Below are 21746 nucleotides of genomic sequence, written 5' to 3' on the forward strand. Positions count from 1 at the left end.
TTCTCACTGTTTTACACCTGCATTTGGAATTGTGTTCTAACAGAAAAATGTCAGTTTGGGGAACAACGTTGTTTTTGGTGAGCTGGAAAAGACAGCTGCTAGATGATTAGGGAATCTGAGAAAACCTGGTACTTCCACCCATGTAAGGACAGAGGTACCTGTCCTCAGGCTGGTGCCAAAGATCTCTGTACACAGCTCCTTACTGCCTCCATATTTGACTTTTCTGGGGCTCCAGCTGCTCTCAGTCATCGGGGCATCACTGCTTACTGATTAACAACAGGGTAACAGGCGTCTCCAGCTGAATGCCCAAACTGAGGGTAATTCCCTTGCAAAAGACCTATATCACAACTGCTTTCAGCTACTTGGTAAAATGCAGACTCCTGGTCTCACTCTCACCCAGACTTATTGAAGAAGAAGCTCTGGAAGTGAGGCTGGGACTCTGTATTTTACACAGTGGACATCAAAGCTGGAAGACTACTGTTTAAGAGTAATGTAAAATATGAGAAATTTCCGTGTGGAGATTACGAAAAAGAAACAGAAAAGAATCAAACCTAGCCAACTGTACACTATAAAGTACAAATTATATATGCCTTCCTCACCAGGTTTATAAGGCAGAGATTCAAAATCTTTAGAATTACAAATTTTTAAAAAGTCATATCCAGACACACAGCTCTTGTGGACTAATTAGAAATGTTATTCTGAAATTAGGTTATAATGACATTTCATGTGTTGCTACACTGACAGGAAACCTTCACTTGTTTTCAGAAATTTCATACTGGGTGACTGATATAGAACCTACTCCAGACATCACGCCCTATCCCCAAACTTAGGCATCTGCTGAACAATCTCAGTTGATTGCTAGTTGAACTGGTTAGTTCTTTTTTAACAGCACCTTGAATGGATAGCAGAGAAACATAATAGGAACAAATTTCTTACCGCTGTGAGGGGTCCTTCTGCTTGCGCCTCCATTGGACTCGTGGGTGTCACTGCAATAAAGTGACTAGCAGCTCCAGCCTGGAGTTCTAGCCTATCTGTATACTGCTCTGGAACAGCAGTGGCAGGACACTCCCCAGAAAGTGCTAAGACCACACCTGAGGTTTCTTTCTTTAAATGATCACTTTCTGCCCAAGGACCCAGTAGGAGCTTTTCATCTTGAGGCGATTCCTCCAGGACTTGAAGTACTTCAGGCTCCTCATCAGAAGGGCTCCCAGTTGTTTTATGGCCTAAAGCCTCATTTGTCCTAAAATCCCGAAGGTCCTGCTCCTTGTCCACAATCACCCATTCTTTGGAATCAACCTCCTGCTTGCAGGAGCTCAAGTTAACTGCTATAAATCCATTGCTGGCACCGCCATCTGCCTGTTCAGGGGTGTTGGCAGAGGCAGGCTTAGAAGCATCTGGAAGATATTCTTCATCATAGTGCCAGATGTGGTCAGTACGGGACACAGCGGGAACACAAGGCTTATGAAGCAGAGCAGGGAGAATAGATTCCTTTCCTGCACTGGAATCTTTCTGCATTTTCTCCAGGCTTAAGAAAACAGAGAGAAGTTACTCAACTGTCCTAGGAAAATATTTATTGCATAACCTATAAGCTCTATACAGAACTAACATTCACACACAGGTTAGAGAAAAAAATATAAATAAAACATAAGGAAAGTTTCACAGGCTGATTAAGTTCTGCTTTACGTGTCATAATCCTGTTTGGGAAGATGGAGCCCATGGGAAGAAGATGGCTCTCCTGCTGCAGGGCAGAAGAGAAGGCTAACCAGGTTGACTCATGTGATCTATTTCAACTTTTCTTTGACAATTCAATCACACTGCCCTCTCTCTGGCAGACAGGAACAATTTAGCCAAATTTAGCTTTTGCCTCACCAGAAGGCCTACAAAAGGAAATGAAGAAGCTAGTATACATTAGGCAAATACTTGAAGTGTTTCTTCTTCAGACATATATATAACTGTACTCATTCAAGTAAATACCAAAGGCAGAACTTTTATAAAGAAAAGCTGCTATACCTGCTCAAGCACACCCAGTCCACTACGCACATAGCGGTGCACACAGTGGTGGGGGGTCGGGAGGGGGTGGGGGAAGCTTCAAGGTATATTGTCAGTTTGGGTGGATTAAAAGGCAGATGGCACTGTATAGAATCTCTCTGCCGGCTGAGGGGCAGGCAACGGTGTGACCATTTGGCTGCACGTGCTTCTAAGAACTGATCTCATCTTCAGGGAAGTAGTTTAAGCAATACACTTTTTGCTTTCCAAGTCTGTAATTAGGTGCTTCAATTCCTTCAACTGTTCCCTTTTCATTCTAGCTTCTGGCTTGAGTTCATTTTCTTGGATTACTTCTCTTACCTCCACCTTATTTTTATTTCTCAGCTCTTCCCTCAACATGGACTCCCTTTGGTTTCATTCCTTTGTTAAACTAATTCTTTACCAAACTAAGCTTTTATTCCTATTGCATTTAGGTCTTTATTCCCAATCTTAGCCACAACTCAAAATGTTTAAGCACTGCCCCATCTCAAATCCATCCTTTTGATCATATCAATGTACAGACATAGCTTCTATCACATAGCTGTGAGACTGAATGACTACCATGTAAGGAAGAATACACATATATATATGAAGGACGATTGAAAATGGAAGCCAGATTAGACTAGGCCAGAAGTGGCTGAACTGTCTTTAAACACAGTAAACACCATGTTCGTCAATTACATGGTCCTTCTAACATTTCATTGCCAATAGCAGCCACTGGGGATGTACACTGAAGGGCATGCGACCATCACTAGTCACCTGGCTCTTAGTATTACTGCAGTCTTCTTTAATTTATATATAACAATTCTTCTGTTAGCAAAATTTACGGATAATTGGACTTCTAATCGTGAACTATAGTTATTACCTATGTATAGCTCTCTAAAGTTCCACCTTTCCTTATTTCTAGGAAGAAACTTATTCATGTCTATTTTTCCTGCAGTACTTACTCACAGAAGGCCTTCATTAAATGAACTGAACTGCCTGTCCCTTGTATATAAATTACTTGTTTCCCTCCTTCACGAACTCCCCTTCTTCCTGCACAAGACCTTCTTTATCTTGTGCACTCCAACTCTACACTGCATCTTCTTACTCCAATAAATGAGATCCCTTCCAAACAAGGTAAGTTCAAAATGTTTTTAACTTGTACCTAGTTTTATGAAATTACCAGTTCCCACTGCTCAACTTGCAAGGCCAAAAGCTGTGTTATAAGAACTTGTAACAATATTATAAGACAATTCACATGATAATATCACAATGATAATAAAAACATGGATGGAGATGAGAGCTTAATCAAACCAGTACTACAAAAATGCAAACATTTCTTATTTGAAAGACTTTACATTATAGAAATTAATAATGATGATGTTGAGGATAACTATAGCATCTTTCTTAGTAGCTTTAAAGAAAAGAAAAACTATTTCATACCAGGTCTCAAGAAACTTGTCAGTATCTGGCTTTGGCTCCAGTGTTAGACGTTTTTCCAGCTCAAAGCTGTGGATAGAACGTAACTTCCGCACCAATGGAACATCTCTATCTGGCTGAGTAATCTCTGAGCGGACACGAATCGGTGAACCAAGGCTTGGAGCATTCAGAATACCATTTACTTGGCCATGGCTGTTCTCTTCCTCAGTAGCAGCCTAGACAAAATATAAAAGAAAATAATGAAAAACATTCAGGTGACTATGTATAGGAATCAACTGACGTCTTTCAAAATAATATAAGCAAATGCTTGCGATGTGTTTTCAGGAAGCAGGATATTTTGGATAGTTGACATCACTAAACACTCGTCTATTAACCTTTTATAAAATGAATATTCTTAATTTATTCTCAGTTTCAGTATTATTTTAGTTTTTTATGTTTTTGGTACAAAAATAAACAGTCTAAAAATGTTTAACCACCTTAGCTTTTTGTATGATATCTTACAAGATGCTTGCAGGTCTCCATTCCACTAAAGTAAAAATAAAACCTGGAAAGGACATTTTCTTCGAGCCACAGGTGGTCTCACAAGAGGTAGGAGAGGCTGCCAAGCATGAATATCCCCTGTTGCTCCTTCTCTAAAAACCAAATGAATAACCAAACAACAATAAGAAAACTTGGAGCTAGAACAATAAAGAGCTAAGTAGAGCAGCAGGTTGAATATGACACAGCTCAGAGTAGTGGGGCTGCCTAAGGACAGATGCCCACAGCAGCACACTTGCCAAGGAAATTAAGCTTGACCCCAGTAGTAGGGTAGGAGAGGTAGGTCTGGTATGTTTAAAGATGCCCAACTGGCCTGCTGGCTACCAGCAGAAGCAGAAGACAATCTTCTCCGAAGTAAGACTTCTTCTGAAGTAAGGTCTACAGGACTGCCATCAATTATTAATCAAACACATGGGAAGGAATGCCACCACGACTAACAGAAATAATAATTTTTAGAAAAATATTTAAAACTCCCAAAGACATCAGATATTAAACTTGTTAAAATACAGGATATACAGGGGGGAGAGTTAAGATGGTGGAGAAGTAGGGGACCCTGGGCTTTCTTTGTCCCTAAACACAGCTGTATTGAGGTCAGATTTTTTGGAACACCCAGGAAATAGATCTGCAGAGCAACAGAAGGATCTCCACAGTTGGAGGGAAACAGCTTGGTAGATGTGAGGTGCATGGATGTGAATTGGGGAAGAGAAAAACAGTGGAGCCACAGACAAGAGGAAACCATTTCTGTGCAGAGACAAAAGGGAGGGAAAGAGAGAAGGGTTAAGAAAGTGCAACATCAAGTTAGCACAAGAGGAAAACCTCTTTGGACCATGAACTGGGGAGCGAGAAATACTGAGCATCCCAGTTTTGTTTTGCAAATAGCTTTTGGAGCTCTCACTCCAAGGTTTTGGAAGTATGTGTCTTTCTCCTGAGCAGAGCTGTGGACACACTCCTGGGGAGAAGGGAGCTGGCCCTGGAGTGCATACTGTAGTGTAGACATCTCCAGGGTACACTGGAAGAGAACAGTCCCCTTCCTGGAGTACCTCTGGAAGAGGGTTTATTGCCTCACCAAGGACAAAAGACCCTGCAGGTGATGGCCAAACCCTTTCATCAGCAGGGTGGAAAGGTTCTACTCTGGAGGAGGGGAGTGGATCTGCACTATGCCAGGTCCTTTAAGATTTGGGGTTTTGAATCCCAACTGTGCACCAAGGAGAAGGTGCAGGATACTTGTAGCTCAGGGCAAGGTGACTGCCCTCACTATTCTGTAAGGGCTACTCAATAGTGGTGGTTGGGATCCCCAGTCTGGGGATCAAAGCCTGGGGTGATGCCATTTTTTCCCCCAACACAACACAGTGGGACTTCAGAGAGGAGCACAGTGGCCCCCAGTGGAGTTGGGACCTACTTACACCATACTCTGCCCCTCCGTGCCTGGCAACTGCTTATCTATTGGAAGCAAGATGGAATCTGAGCTAATGCAGCCAGCCTTTCCTCCAGACCAGCACAGCCAAGCACCCCTCAAGCACCAAAGACAACTCATTTTTAGTTTTTTTCTCCTTTTCTCTTTTTTCTTTTGGAATCAGGCTCATAGTTTCTGGTTTACTTTTTGTCATTTCCTTTTATCTTTTTTTTTGAATCGGGCTTTTAAATTTTCTTTTTCCTTCTTTTCTTTTTTCTTCTGCTTCCCACCCCCCCTTCTTTTTCTGTGCAATCAGCTTTATAGTTTTTTGTTCCCTCTCTTTTTCTCTTTTTATGGAATCAGCCTTCGCCATCCCCGCCCCCCCCCCCCCCCCCGCCAGCCTTTTCCTTTCTTCCTAGGGTTACTTCAACAAAAAAATCAAAGCACACCTGGTTGAAGTTCCATACACTCCACCACTACAAGCAAGGAGGAGTTTTGTAAAGGACTGACCAGTGGGAAAGAGCAGCCAAAATGCAACAGCAGAGGGCACACAGCATACACCAGAAACACTTCCTGGAGTGACAGGCCCTGGACAGGATATGACCCCTTTTTAATACAGTAGTATTCTCAGGTGTAGGAAACATAACAAGCTTTTAAAACATGCAAAGGACAGAAACTTAGCCAAAATGACAAGATGAAGGAATTCCCCCCAAAAGAAAGGTCAAGAAGAAATCATAGCCAGGGACTGGCTCAAAACAGATATAAGCAATATATCTGAACAAGAATTTAGAACAACAGTCATAACTACTATCTGGGCTTGAAAAAGGCACAGAAGACACCAGAGAAACCCTTGCTGCAGAGATCAAAGACCTAAGAACTAGTCAGGATGAATTAAAAAATGCTAGAACTGAACTGCAAAATAAACTAGATACAGGGACAGCAAGAATTAAAGAAGCAGAGAATAGGTGAAACAGAAGAAAAAATTATGGAAAATCATGACACTGACAAAAAGAAGAAAAGAAAATTACTAGATGACAAGGGGAGGCTTAGAAAACTAACTGATTACAAGAAACGAAACAATATTCATATCAAAGGAGTCCCAGAAAAAGAAAAGCGAGGAAAAGGGGAGAAGGTTTATTTGAACAAATTATAGCAGAGAACTTCCCTAATCTGGGGAAGGAAACAGGCATCCAAGTCCAAGAGGCACAGAGAACTCACTTCAAAGTCAACAAAAACAGGTCAACATCACAATGTATCATAGTGAAATTTGCAAAATACAAGGATAAAGAGAAAATTCTGAAAGTAGCTATGGACAAAAGGTCCTAGCCTACAAGGGTAGATACATAAGGTTAGCAGCAGACCTGTCCACTGAAACTTGGCAGGCCAGAAGGGAGTGGCAGGACATATTCAATGTGCTGAACAGGAAAAATATGCAGTCAAGAATCCTTTATCCAGCAAGGCTGTCATTAAGAATAAAAGGAGAGAAAAAGACTTTCCCAGACAAACAAAAAAACTAAAGGAGTGTGTGACCACTAAACCATTTCTGCAAGAAATTTTAAGGGGGACTCTCTGAGGGGAAAAAAAAGGACCAAAGCAGCTAAGACTACAAAGGACCAGAGAATATCATCAGAAACACCAAATTGACAGATATCACAATGGCACTAAATTCTTATCTTTCAATAATCATTCTGAATATAAATGAAATGCTCCAATCGAAAGACATAGGGTATCAGAATGGATTAAAAAACAAGATCCATCTATATTCTGCCTACAATAGACTCATTTTAGACCATAGGACACCCACAGACTGAAAGTGAGGGGATGGAGAACATCTATCATGCTAATGGAGGTCAAAAGGAACCTGGAGTAGCCATGTATCAGACAAACTAGATTTTAAAACAAGGACTGTAACAAGAGATGAAGAAGAGCATTATGTCATAATTAGGGGTCTATACATCATGAAGACCCAACAATTGTAAATATTTAATGCCCCTAACTTGAGAGCACCCACATATATAAGGTGATTAATCACAAACATAAAAAAACTCATTAATAACAATACCATAATACTAGGAGACTTTAATACCCCACTTGCAACAGACAGATCATCTAAGCAGAAAATCAACAAGGAAACAATGGCTTTGAATGACATACTGGACCAGATGGGCTTAATAGATATATTCAGAACATTTCATCCTAAAGTAGCAGAATACACATTCTTCTCAAGTGCACATGGAACATTTTCCAGAATAGATCACATGCTGGGTCACAAATCAGCCCTCAAGAGGTACAAAAAGGTCCATATCATACCATGCATATGTACCACAAGAAAAAATTTGGAAAGCCCTCAAATACATGGAGGTTAAAGAACATCCTACTGAAGAAAGAATGGGTTAACCAGGAAATTAAAGAAGAAATTAAAAATTACATGAAAGCAAATGAAAACACAATAGTCCAAACCCTTTCAGATGCAGCAAAGGCAGTCCTAAGAGGAAAATACATTGCAATTTAGGCCTATCTCAAGAAGTAAGAACAGTCCCAAATACACAATCTAAACTTACACCTAAAGGAGCTAGAAAATGAGCAGCAAATAAAGCCCAAAGCCAGCAGAAGAAGGGAAATAATAAAGATTAGAGCAGAAATAAACGATACAGAAACAAACAAACAAACAAAAACCCCAGTAGAACAGTGTCTACCCCTGTAGGTTAAGGTCCATTTGTCCCTAGCTGTTTTCAGAAAAACAGTAGAACACATCAATAAATCTAAGAGCTGGTTTTTTGCAAGAATGAAAATTGATAAACCCCTAGCTAGACTTACAAAGAGAGAGAGAGAGAGAGAGAGAGAGAGAGAGAGAGAGAGAGAGGATCCAAATAGATAAAATCATGAAGGAAAGAGGAGAGATCATGGGACACCTGGGTGGCTCAATTGGATAAGCATCCAACTTCAGCTGAGGTCATGATCTCATGGTTCGCAAGTTTGAGCCCCATACTGGTGTCTCTGCTGTCAGCACAGAGCCCGCTTTGGATCCTCTGTCCTCCTTCCACTCTGCCCCTCCCTGGCTTGTGCATGTGTGCACTCTTTCTCAAAAAAACTAAATAAACATTAAAAAAAAAGAAAGAAAGAGATCACAACCAACACCACAGAAATATAAACAATTATAAGAGAATACTATGAAAAATTATATGCCAACAAACTGGACAATCTGGAAGAAATGTACAAATTCCTAGACACTCACACACTACCAAAACTCAAACAGGAAAAAATAGAAAATTTGAAGAGGCCCATAAGCAAAGAAATTGAATCAGTTATCAAAAATCTCCGAACAAAGTCCTGGGCCAGATGGCTTCCCAGGGAAATTCTACCAGACATTTAAAGAAGAGTTAATAACGGGGCGCCTGGGTGGCTCAGTCGGTTAAGCGGCCAACTTCGGCTCAGGTCATGTCTCGCGGTCCGTGAGTTCGAGCCCTGCATCAGGTTCTGTGCTGACAGCTCAGAGCCTGGAGCCTGTTTCAGATTCTCTGTCTCCCTCTCTCTGACCCTCCCCCGTTCATGCTTTGTCTCTCTCTGTCTCAAAAATAAATAAATGTTAAAAAAAAAAATTAAAAAAAAAAGAAGAGTTAATACCTATTCTTCTAAACTAATCCTAAATATAGAAATGGAAAGAAAGCTTCCAAACTCATTCTATGAAGCCAGCATTACCTTGATTCCAAAACCAGACAAAGACCCACTAAAAAGGAGAATTACAGGCCAATATCCCCAATGAACCTAGATGCAAAAATTCTCAATAACATAAATGTACTAGCAAATCAAATTCAACAGTACATTAGAAGAATTATTAACCATGATTAATTGGGACTTATTCCTGGGCTGCAAGGCTGGTTCAATATGCTATGCCACATTTACAAAACAAAAGATAAGAACCATATGATCCTTTATAGGTGCAGAAAAAGCATTGGGCAAAATCCAGCATCCTTTCTTGATAAAGACCATCAAGAAAGCAGAGATAGAAGGAACATACCTCAACATCATAAAAGCCATATATGAAGCTAATATCATCCTTAATGGGGAAAAACTGAGAGCTTTACTCCTAAAGTCAGAAACACGACAGAGATGTACACTCTCACCACTGTTGTTCAACATAGTACTAGAAGTCCTAGCCTCAGCAATCAGACAACAAAAAGAAATAAACAGCATCCAAACTGGCAAAGAAGAAGTCAAAACTTTCACTCTTCGCAAATAACATGATACTCTACATGGAAACTGCCAAAGACTCCACCAAAAAATTGCTAGAACTGATACATGAATTCAGCAAAGTCACAGGATATAAAATCAATGTACAGAAATTGGTTGTATTTCTATACACCAATAATGAAACAACAGAAAGAGAAATCAAGGAATTGATCCCATTTACAATTGCACCAAAAACCATAAAGTACCTAGGAATAAGCCTAACCAAAGAGGTAAAAGATCTGTACACCGAAAAGTACACAAAGCTTATAAAAGAAATTGAAGACACAAAGAAAGGAAAAAAGATTCCATGTTCATGGATTTAAAGAACAAATATTGTTAAAATGTCTATACTACCCAAAGCAATCTAACACTCAATGTAATTCCTATCAAAATAACACCAGCATTCTTCACAGAGCTAGAACAAACAATCCCAAAATCTGCCTGGAACCAGAGAAGACCCCAAATAGCCAGAGCAATCCTGAAAAAGAAAACCAAAGCTAGAGGCATCACAATTGCAGACTTCAAGATGTATTACAAAGCGGTAATCTAGACAGTATGGTACTGGCACAAAAACAGACACATAGATCAATGCAACAGAATACAGAACCCAAAAATTGACCCACAAATGTAAGGCCAACCTATCTTGAACAAAGGAGGAAAGAGTATCCAATGGAAAAAAGACAGTCTCTTCAGCACATGATGCTGGGAAAACTGGACAGCGACATGCAGAAAAATGAAACTGGACCACTTTCTTACACCATACAGAAAAATAAATTCAACATGAATGTCTCACAACAAAAAAACTGTGAGACAGGAAACCATCAAAATTCTACAGGAGAAAATAGGAAGCAACCTCTTTGACCTAGGCTACAGCAACTTCTTGACATGTCTTCAGGGGTGAGGGAAATAAAAGCAAAAATGAACTACTGGCACCTCATCAAGATAAAAACCTTCTGTATAATGAAGGAAACAATCAATAAAACTAAAAGGCAACCAATGGGATGGGAGGAGATGTTTGCAAATGACATATTGGATAAAAGGTTAGTATCCAAAATCTATGAAGAACTTACTAAACTCAACACTCAAAAAACAAATAACCCAGTAAAGAAATGGGCAGAAGACATGAATAGACACATTTCCAAAGAAGACATCCAGGTGGCCAACAGACACATGAAAAGATGCTCAAAATCACTCATCATCAGGGAAATACAAATCGAAACCACAAGGAGATACCACCCCTCACACCTGTCAGAATGGCTAAAATTAACAACTCAGGCAACAACAGATGTTGACAAGGATGCAGAGAAAGGGGAACCCTCTTGCACTGTTGGTGGGAATGCAAACTGGTGCAGCCACTCTGGGAAACAGTATGGAGGGGTTCCTCAAAAAATTACAAATACAACTACCCTATGACCCAGAAATTGCACTAGTAGGTATTTATCCAAAGGATACAAAAATGCTGATTTGAAGGGGCACATGCACCCAGTGTTTACAGCAGCACTATCAACAATAGCCAAATTATGGAAAGAGTACAAACGTCCACTGACTGATGAATGGATAAGAAGATGGAAAGAACCCAAATGTCCACTGAGTGATGAATGGATACAGAAGATGTGGTGTATATATACAATGAAATACTATTTGGTGCTCAAAAAGAATGAAATCTTGCCATTTTCAAGAACATGGATGAAACTAGAGTACATTATGCTAAGCAAAATAAATTAGAGAAATGATTTCACTCATATGTGTAATTTGAGAAACTTAACAGATGAACATAGGGGATGGGAAGAAAAAATGAGATAAAAACAGAGAGGGAGGCAAACCATAAGAGACTCTTAAATACAGAGAACTGAGGGTTGCTGGAGGGGAGGTGGGTAGGTGGATGGGCTAAATGGGTGATGGGCATAAAAGAGGGCACTTGTCTGAATGAAAACTGGTTGTCATATCAAAGTGATGAATCACGGGGTTCTATTCCTGAAACCAATAGCACAGTGTATGTTAATTAACTTGAATTTAAATAAATTAATTTTTAAAAAAGAAACAGGATATATAACAGTTATACCTAAAATGTTTAAATAAATAAAGGTCATTATCACAAATATCAACAAGGGATTATTTGGAATTAGCTGATGAATTTAATATTAAACATTCAATCAACAAGTTAAACATCAAATTAACCAGGAAAAGCCAAAGTTTTTAATCAGTGAACTAGAAGACATAGCAAAAGAAATTACCTAGAATGAAGCACAACAAGATAAGGAGAAGGAAAATATGAAAAAAGATGTTAAGAGATTATGTAACAGAATAAAAAGGCATAATATATGTTTAATCGGAGTCCCAGAATGAGAGAACAGAGAGAATGAATTAGTGGCAATATTTTGCTAGGGAATGGCTGTACATGTCTTAGAAATGATACAAAATTATGAATCAAAGACTCAGGAAACAACATATCCCAACCAGGATAAATAAAAAGAAATATAAGCCTAGACACACTGTAGTTAAAATGTACAACACCAAAGACAAAGAGAAAAGCTAAAAAGTCGCCAGGGAGCAAAGACGGGGGAGAGGGAATGGATCATATAACAAAGAAAAAAAAAACTCCAGAATAAGGGAATAACAGACTTTTGAAATTCAATACAGAAGCCAGAGGAAAAATAACTGTCAATCAAAAACTTTGAAGCTAGCATAAACTCTCTTCAAAAATTGAGGCTAGGGGCGCCTGGGTGGCTCAGTCGGTTAAGCGTCCGACTTCGGCTCAGGTCATGATCTCACGGTCCATGAGTCCGAGCCCCGCATCAGGCTCTGTGCTGACAGCTCAGAGCCTGGAGCCTATTTCTGATTCTGTGTCTCCCTCTCTCTCTGACCCTCCCCTGTTCATGCTCTGTCTCTCTCTGTCTCAAAAATAAATAAAACGTTAAAAAAAAATTGAGGCTAAAATAAATACATTAACAAGTAAAAATTGAAAGTCTTTCCAAAAGATCTGAACTAAAGGAACTTCTAATGGAAATACTTCAGAAAGAAAGAAGGTGAGTCCAGGACTTCCAAAAATGTAAGGAAATGGTAAATATCTTTGAAAAATCCACATAAACACTACTGCTATAAAAGAACAGTAACACTAATAATCTAATTTGAGTAATGTTTTTGGAAAGGAAAGAATTAAAAAATAGAAGAGAACTAAATACAGATTAAATAGTGACAATGGGTGAAAGAAATTACAGTATGTTCTATGTCAAATGCCATTTCATACTCTCATATACACAGATACCCCTGTGGGCTGGCAACTAAGAATGTTACTAGAGATTTTTATTTTATTACTTTTTTACCATTTCTTTATTTTTTGACACAGAGAGAGAGAGACAGATGGGGGATGTCCCCCAGATGTCTCTTGTCCCACAGACAGGCCAAGCTCCTCACAATTGATCATGGAAAATTCTTTTCAAGATATACTTCATAAAGCATGACTAGCCAATTTTCTATCAGTTATGTTAATAGGTATGAGCCCAAAGTCTCATTTCACACCTATACATTTAACTTCTATTCCAAATAAACCTTTATAAAAACATAAGAAGCACCAGAAACTAACGGGTTCATAATTCACTGCCCCTCCATTCCCATTAATCTTCATTTTATCTTCTGTGAACTGGAAAGGACAAGGAACAGTAAAGGCAAAAAGAAATTTGGGGATAATATGCCCCAAGATTATTAAAAATTAACCATTTAATTCAGAAATCTGTACCTCTCCCCATACTTACAAGTAGTCCTGCTTACAATCCTAAGGAAGAAAAAATCATGTCGATTATTCAACATCCACTATGTCACCTCATGATCAGTTCAATGTTTTCCATTCCCAACCCTCATTTCCCCACCTCCACTTGAGGCAATTTTCAGAATGGGTACTCCTAGTTCCCTAGGTCCATACTAAAGAAGGAGCCCAGAGTTTTGTCATATTATTTAGAAAGACTATTACTTGTTTTCTATAGATGTCTCTTCTTTTAGTCTCTGTGTCTGGTTATTTTTTAAAAATCCCTTCATCTTTTTCACAAAATACAAGATGAAGATTAATGTTTAGCATCTATACCTGAGTGCTACGGGAAAAATTAGCCAAGATGTTGCAATTACAAATATATAAATCACTAGCAATACAATGTTCTACTTCTCAAAGTTAAGAATCATGATACTTAGCTACATTAACAGAAGAAAACCATTAAGCACATAGAAAGATATTCTTCCTATACAAGAAATACTAACCTTACAAATCCCAAGCTTTATCTTGTTCCTGTTGGCATCCATCTCTTCCCAGACATCCTTCTCCTGGGGACGTGGGTGCCCCAAAGATCCAGGCAATTTATCTGGTGACACACCAACAGGGATGCCATTCTCCCCATCACTAAGCTGTTCATCTGGAAACACCTCATCTGTATTTTCTCGAAGCAAGTCTCCTGGGATGGGAGTGGCATTGGCAATTCTAAAAATGTGGAGTGAAAAAAAGGTAGAACTTAAAAACACCAGAATCAAAAGTTACTCTAAGATTATCCTACATTTTGTTTCTGGACTTAAATCATGAAGTCTCTACATGAGTAAAAGAGTAATACAAAACAAAACCAAAACCTCAGAAACTTAGGTCATGCCAATTGTACAAAATAAAACTGCTTCTGATCAGTAGAATTTTCAGGCTGATCTAAAAAAAGAAATGTTAACAATAACTCACTGATTCAACAATCATTGCTCTATTTTCTAATAAGTCCCTGTCAATTGTAGCATTTTCTATTCTTTACCCATTTTTTTCATTTAGGGAATAACAAAAACTATAAGCAGAAAAATATTAAGTGTCATAACGATATAAGCAGGTATGTGATCACTTGTATTTTTTAAATAGTGTAAAATGTACCTAGCCTTCTGCATTTACAGACTTTTTACTAAGTATCTACTATATGGAAGGCTCTAGGGAAATGAGAAAGGAAATTCTTGCCCTCTGGGTGAAACTGGAAATTCTTTAATTATACAGTTCTGCATGAACTGACCATGAACAAAATTTTAAAAATATTGACACCTGTCAATATATTTCTTTCTAAGTAATTTCATGTCCTATTTATATGGCTGGTCATCTCTCCCTTAGACCGCTGGCCCATGAGGGGGCTTTTCTAGTTCTTAGTTATCACTCATTAAGTGTTCAGATCCTTGTATGCTCTTATGTTCTAGAACTATGCTCTGTATACTAGTTTGTATTTTATTTTTGTTTGTTTTTTTTTTTTTTTTAGTAGGCTTCACACCTAGCACAGAACCCAGTGTGGGTCTTGAACTCATGACCCTAAGTTCAAGACCTGAGCTGAGATCAAGAGTCAGATGCTTAACCAACTGTGCCACCCAGGTGCCCAGTTTGTTTTGTTTTTAAATATTGCTGACTGAACACAATATTTACCACACAGTGAAACCTTTTCTTAGAAGTGATCTGGAATGTCTAAAAATAGAAAAAACAGTCTTCACTGGACTAACTATACTGACACATACAATCAATATGAGTGGTAAAATAGGCATCTTCTTAGTGAACCACTCCAAGGGTGACAACGCTCTGGTCCAGGTACTGTCAATATGAAATGCTGTGAGAACAAAGATCAGTCATTTTTCAGGGACTTGTTCTACCTAAGTTGACCTTCGCTACCACCTCTCCCTACTAGGGCCAATAGGAGAAGATGAATCTCTTTATCAATATGTTACAGGTATGTAATTAGAAAAGCACTGATAGGGGCGCCTGGGTGGCGCAGTCGGTTAAGCGTCCGACTTCAGCCAGGTCACGATCTCGCGGTCCGTGATTTCGAGCCCCACGTCGGGCTCTGGGCTGATGGCTCAGAGCCTGGAGCCTGTTTCCGATTCTGTGTCTCCCTCTCTCTCTGCCCCTCCCCCGTTCATGCTCTGTCTCTCTCTGTCCCAAAAATAAATAAACGTTAAAAAAAAAAAAAAATTAAAAAAAAGAAAAGCACTGATAATAGCTCTCAGGAAAAAAATAGCTCTCAGGCCTGTAAAGTGGTTCTTATAGTTCTGACATTGGGAACACATTGAAAAAGGTAGTTTGGCCTAAAATAGTTCATATTAAGGGATTTATGATAAAAATAAAGTTCAAAAGTAAATAAAGTTCATAAAGCTCATAAACTGGTTACTAAAACATTTTTCAGATATAAGTTCAATATACTGATTGATGCTAGACATTACAACAGACACTAACATATATGTGCTACATGGCAATCCAAATGTTTATTGAAAGAATTCCCTGTATTCTCGAGGACAGAGAATGGCAAAAGAATCAATATTTGAATTCAGGAAGATCAGTCTACTAGCCCCACAATTTTTTTCCATTTTAAATCTCTCAGTTTTCTTCCAACCCTTTCTTCCCTATGCCTAGCTACTATTCCACAGCTTCTTTCCAACCCCCCAACTCCTTGGCATTTCCTTCTCCACTCCTGAGGAAACAAAGTACATCTCCACCTACAAACTGCTTCTAATTTTATTCTATCCCAGTTTCCCTCTTTTCTCATATGCTGCGGTCTAATTCCACACACTTCAAGGGGCTCTCACATCTTTCCCACACGGGCTCTCCTGCACATGACTTAGGTTCCTCTCTGCATTTATTCCCCATTTTTAACCCTTACATAATTCTATTTTCTTCATTCTCCTATAGCTCTGATCCAAATCTGGAGTTTGCGATATGGAAAGAAATTCCTTCCCAGAAAAATCGTATTTCCTTCAGGAGTTGAATGAATGCAAAAGTATATGTAAGAGAATTATTAGCACATTAGCACATTGTGTGTGTTTGTGTTTGTGGACAAGGTATAAATTATAGAAACATTAAGGAAAAAAAAGTAAGGACATGTATGGAAGAATTGGACAGATGTCAAGAAAAGTACTAAGAACAGATATCCTTTTCACACTTCCTTCCCCATAATCTAAGGCAGGCATTAGCCAACTAGGGCTGTGGGCCAAATCTGGCCAGCTCACCTATTTTTGTAAGTCAAGTGTATGGCATGGGTCATGCTCATTCATTTACATATTGTCTGTGGCTACTTTAGCACTATAATGGCAGTGGTAGTGGCGACAGAGACAGCACAGCTCACAGATATTTATCTGGCCTTAATAGATAAGGTTTGCTGAAAAATCAGTACTTTAATTCAGAGGTCAGCAAATTCAGTCACTTCTTAACGGGCCAGATAAATGGTAGGCTTGTAGGCACAATACTTTTCGGGCAAGATTCACTGATGGATGCTAAAACTTGTGGGAGAAAGTACAATGAAAAACAAGTTTTGGGGTGCCTGGATGACTGAGTTGATTGAGCGTTCAACTTCAGCTCAGGTCATGATCTCACAGTTCATGAGTTTGAGCCCTACATCAGGTTCGCTGCTGTCAGTATGGAGCCCACTTCAGACCCTCTGTACTCCTCCCTCTCTGCCCTTTCCCTGCCTGCATTCTCTCTCTTAAAAAAAATTTTTTTTACAAATAAAATAAATTTTTAAAAAAGTTTATTTGAATGGTCTCAAAACATCTTCCCATGAAATAATTACTTACAAAGGGAAAAATAGTAACTTCACAGTGGAAAAACCTAACATCACCCTAACCAGATTAACAACATTAATACCACCAGTAATAAGACATACTGACATCATGTACCTCCTTACTTAATACTCATAATTTCTCTCTGATTTTAGCTTTAAATGTAAAAAATGAGTAGTCTGATAGTGTTCTAAGTTTCCAGGAGGAAGGGCCTTTGACATTTTTGTTTTTTGTTGGAAATTTCTAGTTCTAATGCAGTGTGATCAGGCAGTATAATATTTCTGCTTTATGGAACTATAAAGCATATAAGGTTTCTTGATGACCTAATAACTGATTAATTTTTATTAATGTTCCAGGGGCATTTGAGCAGAAGGCACGATCTCTATCTTCAGGATGGAGAGCTAAAAAAATATGCAAGAAGATCTCCAATTACTCATGTGTTTCTAGCTATGCCTCCCTGAATCTCTTCTAGTTGTTGCTTCCTAAAGGTGACTGCTGGGATTGTGGAGACTAAATATTATGTATTTATTATGTCCCATTTGTGAATTGCAGCATTAAGCATTAAAAAAAACATTCCATCTTCATAACTTTTTTTTTTTTTTTTTGCTTTTTTTGCTTGAATTCTAGACTCTCTGATATCAGGATCATTATTCTCTTCTTAGGGCTCCCATTTTTGGGGTTTTTCTTTGTTCATCCTTTCCGAAATATTTTTTAGGTCTCTTGTACATAGCATATGTATTTAGCTATGTAAACCAAACTGAAAATCTTTTCATAGAGGAGTTAAGCCCATGCATATTTATTGCTATGATTGATATGTTTGGCCTCAACTCTGTCACAGTATTTTATAATTATATGTATTTTGTTATATTTCTTTCTCTACAAGATGAATCTTCTTTGTACTCTCATTTAGCCTCTTTCTTTCTTTCTTTCTTTCTTTCTTTCTTTCTTTCTTTCTTTCTTTCTTTCTTTCTGTTTTTGGGGGTATTTTAGGTTTGCCTATAAAGAAGTTTATTTATTTTGAGAGAGAAAGAGAGAGAGAGAGAGAGAGAGAGAATATGCATGCACAAGCAGGGGAGGGACAAGGGAGAGGGAGAGAGAGAATCCCAAGCAGGTCCCACATGGTCAGTGCACAGCCCATTGAGGGGCTTGATCTCATGAACTGTGATATCATGACCTGAGCCGAAATCAAGAGTTAGACTCTTGAACGACTGAGCCACTCAGGCACCCCTTGCCTTTTTGTTCTAATGGTGTACTCTGGACATATACCTTTTTAAATGCTCTTAGTCCCGTTTTCTCATTTTATCTTACTATAGAGTTTCTTGGTTTTAACCAGTATTGTTTTGTTTTCCTCCATTAGGATCTCTAACTTAATCGATAATGAATGCTATTCCTCCTCTGTCAGCATTCCATTTTCACTACTCTCTCTCTAGCCATTTTAAATGATTATCTTATTTTCATTCCTTTAGGGCTTCCCTCCCCCACCCCCGACTTTATATCAATGCCCCTTATTAAATTTTCATTTGAATCTACTCCTTTATGCTCTTTATAATTTTTTTCACTTTTTCATTTTTTAAGTTTATTTATTTTGAGAGAGAGAGAGAGAGAGAGAGCCAGCACACACATGGGAGGGGCAGAGAGAGAGGGACAGAAAGAGAATCCCAAGCAGGCTCCGCACTGCCAGCTTGAGCCCAATGCAGGGCTCGAATTCACAAAACATACTATCATGACCTGAGCTGAGACCAAGTGTCAGATGCTTAATCGACTGAGCCACACAGGCACCCCTAATTTTTCACTTCTAAGACATCTTTTTTTCTTCCATTCAGTTCAGTCAACTCTCATTTCTTCCTTTCTCTCTCTTCTCCTTTTCCTTTTTCTCCCATCTTCCTCTACTTTGTGGTCTATTTCTGTTCTTAGTTTTTAAATTTCTGATTCAAGGTGATTATCCCTATCTTCAAATGCACAAGTATATTTACTTCCATTTGGGGTTTTATCTTAGAGTTTTTTTCTTCTTCGTGGTTGATTCTCTGAAAGGAAATTTCCTTAGCATGAATTAGATTTTCTCTTCTGATTTTTTTTCAGTAAGATTTAATGGACCTTGGAAATCTTTTTCTTGTTCATTTTTGCGGTAGTGAAGTAGTTCATGAGATTTGTAGTTTATTTAGTGCCCTCTTCTGTCAATATAACAAAGTCCAAACACATTAGTGGATTTTTACTTGTTTTTATGGTCAGAGAGGTACAGTATCCTGATTTTATAGTTCTCCTTTTTGTAGGTAAATTTTATTTCCCCTTTTGCCCTTCTGCAATTATTGATGTACTGCCTTCAGCTTGAAATTCATCCCTTTTGCCTGTTCTGTGAAAGCGGATCTGAGCCCCTGAAATATTTTCCTTTGCCAGCTGGCACTGGGGCTTGTGTCAGAGGGCACTGAAGAGACACTGCAAGAGGAAAGTGTTCTGTCAGAGCTCCAGTGTGCAGCTTGGCACGTCTCTCCAGTGTGTATGGCTCTCCCCAGCACAAGGATCCTGCCACACCTCAGCATCTTCAGCACCTGTTTCCTGTAGCACAAAGAGGTCAGCAACCAACAGCTTCCCTGAGAAATAGCAGTTTTATGGCACAGTGTCTCTGGTGAGACACACCAGCAAATAGTTTTCTCTGACACCCCAGAGAACAGATTTCCATCAAGTTCCAGAGGGCAGATTTTCAGCAAATTCTACCAGGCATCAGAGTGACTTCCTGGCCATCCAGTGAGCACCCAGTGAGCAATCCAACAAAGTCAGGAGCTCAGCCCTGGAGTCAGAGCTGGTTGGAGCTCTTCCTTGGATGCTTCATCTTAGCCTTAACAGTAGGAGCTACACTTTGTATTTGCTAGCACCATATTTCTACTTCTTACTAGTCTATGCCACATTGTTCCAATTTTGTATTACAGGTAATGACTCCTTGTATCATCCTTCCCTGTTCAAATTACTATGTAGTTTCTCTCTGCTGATTGGACCCTTCACCACTCAACTGATAAAAGGCACTTCTCCTTTCTGTTTTGTCTCTTTTCTTCTTTCTTTCTGTCTTTCTTTCTTCCCTCCCTCACTCCCCCCCTCTTTCTTCCTTCCTTCTTCTTTCTTTCTTCCTTCCTTCCTTCTTCCCTCCCTCCCTCCTACTCTCTTTCTTTCTTTTCTCTTTTCTTTTCTCTTTCTTTCTTTCTTTCTTTCTTTCTTTCTTTCTTTCTTTCAGAAGCTATGTATTTTGAATCATAGCTTTTTTTTTTTTTTTTTTTTTTACCTCCTGGTAGTTCATGACCTGATCTACCTAGACACTTTCTAATAATTTCATTTGTAAGACAGGTTCAATTTTTCTGGTGTTGGTTTAAGATCGACCTTAAGTCCCATTGCTAATTTTCCTCCTCCCCCCAGTTTTTAGTGATCTGCCTTTATAAAGCCTGGGGGGGGGGGGGGGCAGGGTTGAGTGAAGTAGGAACATAAGAAAGTTGGTGGTTTTTTGTTTCTCTCTACTTATTTTGGAGTTTAGGCTAGGCATCTTTTGTCTTCAAATTATGTTGAGGACATGGTTTTTGTGTAGTTTTATTTTTTCTTTCTTGTTATTATGTCTTATTTTAGGAGGAAACATTGAGAGATGGGAACTTAAACTGTCTTCACTGACTTCAGCTACCATGAAGCCCTATCACCTGGATTTTTGCAAGTTTGAGACTTATCTACTTCTAACAAAAATCAAAGGAGGAGGACAAAGGCACTAAAACTAGAATCAAAATTTCTAGACAGGTTCCAGCTCTGTTGCTAATATTTACCTACAGTTGGATGATTGATTCACTCAGTGTTAGGATTATTTCCTCTATTGTAAAAGGGAGTGGCTGGACTAGGGCAGTGGGTTCTAAACTCAGAAAAGCAAGAGAAACATTCTGTGCCTTGGACATTTTGATTTGGTAAGTCTGGGGTGGCTCCAACAAATGGGTACTTTAAACAAACATCTGTGATGATTCTAATGTAGATAGTCAGGGTGCCCCACTTAAGAACTCTCAGACTAGCTAATCAAAGATATCATCTCCAGTTATGTAAGTCCATGTAAGCTCTTCTGATTCAATAAGCTCTGGTGATCCCATCTTTCAATATAAAATCAAAAACAATGGATTAGTTTATCACAATTAGCTCCATTTATATGATGATTTTTCCCTACTTACTTTTTTCATTGTTAACTAAATAGTTTAAAGCAACCAGAGCAGGTAAAAATGGGTCAGGAAAAAAAAGAAGGACAACCCTACCCCCCAATTTTAAAAATAACAAACAAAACCAACTGTATTTAATGCATGTAAGGGAGAAAACAAACAAAACCAAGATGATGGCAATACACCATAACCTGTTCCTAAAACACTTTGTAAATTAAATCACCTTCTTAGAGCAACAAGCTACATGTTTTGTTCACACTAAACTTAAGCATAGTATAGTTAGGTATAATTGTGGTTCATTTTTTCCAGGCTCCTATATATTCTTTAGAACTAAAATCAAACAATTCCTTCTCATTGTGAGGAATACCCATTGTAAATCTGACATCAACAAGCCATACCAGCTCAAAGCTCCCATTTCACAGTATGACCTA

At 38.8% G+C, this 21746-nt stretch overlaps 1 protein-coding gene across 5 annotated transcripts in view; it reads right to left on the reverse strand.

Annotated features, from left to right (window-relative positions):
• TTBK2 (tau tubulin kinase 2) overlaps window positions 1–21746 on the reverse strand; it is a 160000-nt gene that overhangs the window by 22384 nt on the left and 115870 nt on the right. For all 5 annotated transcript variants that reach the window (XM_025919578.2, XM_086710492.1, XM_086710495.1 and 2 more), the window contains 3 exons: window positions 13856–14072; window positions 3451–3662; window positions 937–1525 (listed from right to left, as the gene is read on the reverse strand). In XM_025919578.2, the coding sequence (XP_025775363.1) occupies window positions 937–1525; window positions 3451–3662; window positions 13856–14072 (1018 nt within the window). The remainder of the gene's footprint in view (window positions 1–936; window positions 1526–3450; window positions 3663–13855; window positions 14073–21746) is intronic.

The sequence above is a fragment of the Puma concolor genome, chromosome B3 (assembly GCF_028749965.1).
Source record: "Puma concolor isolate L17-30 chromosome B3, mPumCon1.1.hap2, whole genome shotgun sequence".
Classification (NCBI taxonomy): domain Eukaryota; kingdom Metazoa; phylum Chordata; class Mammalia; order Carnivora; family Felidae; genus Puma; species Puma concolor.